This window comes from Poecilia mexicana, unplaced genomic scaffold (genome assembly GCF_051168715.1).
Source record: "Poecilia mexicana isolate PSO_F unplaced genomic scaffold, ASM5116871v1 scaffold_17, whole genome shotgun sequence".
Classification (NCBI taxonomy): domain Eukaryota; kingdom Metazoa; phylum Chordata; class Actinopteri; order Cyprinodontiformes; family Poeciliidae; genus Poecilia; species Poecilia mexicana.
This window is the reverse complement of record NW_028263386.1, coordinates 25653872-25656932: the sequence shown is the minus strand read 5'-3', so window position 1 is coordinate 25656932 and position 3061 is coordinate 25653872. Positions and strand designations below refer to the sequence as shown.

At 44.0% G+C, this 3061-nt stretch overlaps 1 protein-coding gene across 1 annotated transcript; it reads left to right on the top strand.

Annotated features, from left to right (window-relative positions):
* Positions 1-1104: 1104 nt before the first annotated feature.
* On the top strand, positions 1105-2711 carry rgs5b (regulator of G protein signaling 5b). The gene is made up of 5 exons (XM_014995536.2): positions 1105-1328; positions 1442-1531; positions 1632-1696; positions 1791-1954; positions 2053-2711. Exons 1-5 carry the CDS (start codon positions 1120-1122, stop codon positions 2227-2229), a joined length of 705 nt encoding a protein of 234 aa, XP_014851022.2. The 5' UTR covers positions 1105-1119; the 3' UTR covers positions 2230-2711.
* Positions 2712-3061: the final 350 nt, after the last annotated feature.

The window sequence follows — 3061 nt, the reverse complement described above, 5'->3', positions numbered from 1 at the left end:
CCCATCACACTGTAGGATATGTAGCATGTAGTTTGACTATCAGCTAAAGCAAAAACTCATGGATTTTTGAACATGTCAAAAAATGTGGTGGTATGAGCATCAAAATTAGGAAATTATACATATATGCATCAGAATCAACACAGTTGTTAATTTAAATGTCGCAGAAATGATCCAATGAAAACATTACTCAGCGTCTTGCTAAGCTATCCGGACGCTCTGTCTGCGATGATGAAGATTCACTCATTATAGTATGCTGACTGCTTGGGCTAGCTCCAACTGATGCCAGTTCTGCTAAAGTTAAGCTAAATGAGCTAAAAATCATTTAATCTCCTCATGGCATTCATCTCTAGATAACCAGTTCATCCCTAATGGAAAAATCAAACCAGAAGCTGTCTTGCCAAAACAAAAGAGAGAGGACACTTTTCATCTAACGCACACATTATGCCATTTTGGGACGCATTGAAAGTGACACGTATTTCAAATGTGTGACAGAACGTAATATTCCATGAAACATACTTCTGCAACTCACATATTCCACTTTATCCTATTTGTCAACATATGAGGCAAGAGGAGAAACAGAGACAGTAGGAATAGAACGCCTCATTAAAGTCAAAATGTCGACAAAAATATACGCACCGTATTTTTTTTTCGTATTGAGAAACTGCTGTGTTGATGCAGATTATGCTCATTTGCAGAAAGTTTTAAGTAATTAGGTTTTCATTTTATATTTGAAATAATATAACGGAGGTTGCATGTGAGAGGTGTAGCAGAGGGCGTTGCAAAGAAAGGATCATGATATCTGTTAGGCTCTTTTAGGCAGACCCACTAAAAACGAAAGAACCTCTTTTATGTTAAATGCTACAGCTGAAAGGGATTTTCTGATTAATCTTCTTCAGAATCACTGTATGAACACACACACACACACACGCTCACAAAGGCAAAGCCCTGACACCACACAGACACAGCCCTCACTCCCCTATTCACAGCAAGGACATTGGGGAGCAGTGAAGTAATTCATTCAGTGACGAGTCACCCAGCAGCGAGGAAGTAGTGTGGAGGAAATTCAGCGTTGACGAGTCTCTTCATCCGCCCACTCGCCTCCCTCATTGGCTGAGGAGCATGATGTCACACGCCGGCCACCCCTATAAAAAGCCGCTTTCCCCACACAGACGGCAGATCAGCTGGAAAGCTCATTTTGCTGACAACAAGGAGGACAGCTCACGCCCACAATCACTCGGGAGAAACTTTGGGAGCTACTCAAGAACGAGCAGAAAGCGTCTCACCATGTGCAGAGGACTTGAATCGCTCCCCATCACCTGCCTGGAGAGGTAAACCCAACCAGAGTTTTCACGCTTGTAGTCAAGTTTTCTCACGCCAGCAACTTGCGCACATGTTGTATGACGTCTGAAGTGGTGTGTGATGCCTCGGTGTGTCCCCGCAGGGCGAAGGAGCTGAAGGCGTTGTTTGGAAGTTTGCTGCAGAGATCAGAGCACAGCCTCACAGGGCAGGCCAAGAAAAGTGACAAGCAGAGGTGAGACCGGCATGCAGTGTCTCTTTGGAAGCATTTCGGTGAACCCGCAGAGGAAACTTTTTCTAATAATGATGTTTTCTTTCCTCCCCTGTTTTTACAGATTACATGAAGTCAATGAGCCTCTGAAATGGAAGGAGTCATTTGACAATCTGCTGTCCAGTCAAAGTAAGTCCACGATCCTTTGTAGATGCGACGGAATCACTCTGTCCATTGACTTCAGTTGACGGGTTTTTAACATCCGCTTTGCTTCCGCTTCCAGACGGACTGTGTGTGTTCAGAGCGTTCCTGGTGTCAGAGTTCAGCGAGGAGAACATCGCCTTTTACTTGGCCTGTGAGGACTACCGGACAAGCAAACCATCCAAGCTGGCCACCAAGGCCAAGAAGATCTACGAGGAGTTTGTCTGCTCCGACGCTCCACGAGAGGTACGGCCCACCCCCAGCCCTCCCTTCGCTCTGCCGATGTCACTGACCTCCTGGCCAGACCTTGACTCTAAAACTCTGTGTTCCCTTTGTTTCCTCAGGTAAACCTCGACCACGCCACCAAAGAAGTCACCAGGGAGAACATGATGCGGCCCGGTCAGTCGTGTTTTGATCAGGCTCGGGACAAAATCTACACGTTGATGGAGAAAGACTGCTATCCTCGCTTCCTCAGGTCCTCGGCGTACCTGGAGCTGACCAGAGAGACCAAGACGGGCTAAGAGACTTTTCTTTTTTAAAAGCACAAACAACAACAAAAAAGAAACCCAGAAAATTGGACGCAACTTGTCTTCTTTTTAAAAAGGGGCTGCAAGCTCGGTGATACGTTATCGGTGGCGTCAAGGCTCTGGGCTGGAGAACCACAGAGTTTCTGGAAGAGCCGTGGAGTTCTTTCCGTCTCCTCAGAGAATCCACGGAACGAGATGAAAGCTGGAAGCTGAAGTACACTGGAATCTGTGACAGGAGGCTCACACAGGCTGAGCATCAACAGCCTGATGGACTTTACCTTTAGGTTCAGAATGAGCCGCTATCAGACAACCAAACTACCGTTTGAAGGCATTCATATTTATTTATTCTTTATTTATTTAAAAAAAAGTTTACTGAACGTTTGCTGTGCAACCGGTTGTTGAAAATGTGTTTGTAATTTATACATTTCTGTTTTTATATGTGGAAATAATATGGAATAAAAAAAAATACAGAAAAAGTGGCCGACTGCTTTGATGTTTTGGTGTAAACATACAGTATTTGTTGAGGATTTTGATGCTTTTATGTAAATATGATGAGGAAGGACTTTTGCTTTGCACAGTTTTAGTAACTTACTAATCTGTGCCACAGGGTTTACGCTTCACAAGTGGGTGACTCCTTTATTCTGAGGTTCCAGTCACTGGATCAAAAGATGATTCATGTCGTTTCATAACCATAAAAAGCCTGTTTTTGTAATTTAATGTGCCTAAATTATACCTTCTCTGCAGCCTGTACATTATGTAATTTGGCTTCCTTCCAGATTGTTGTCGCCCAGTGAGACAAGACAGGATTAAGAGTAGATAAATATGA

What these genes read in the sequence shown, in the direction of transcription:
- rgs5b (XM_014995536.2), top strand. Translation starts at nt 1,120, where the DNA reads ATGATGTCACACGCCGGCCACCCCTATAAAAAGCCGCTTTCCCCACAC. An exon ending in CCCATCACCTGCCTGGAGAG is followed by an intron (nt 1,329 to 1,441) that starts GTAAACCCAACC and finishes GTGTCCCCGCAG; the next exon opens with GGCGAAGGAGCTGAAGGCGT. An exon ending in GCTCCGACGCTCCACGAGAG is followed by an intron (nt 1,955 to 2,052) that starts GTACGGCCCACC and finishes TTGTTTCCTCAG; the next exon opens with GTAAACCTCGACCACGCCAC.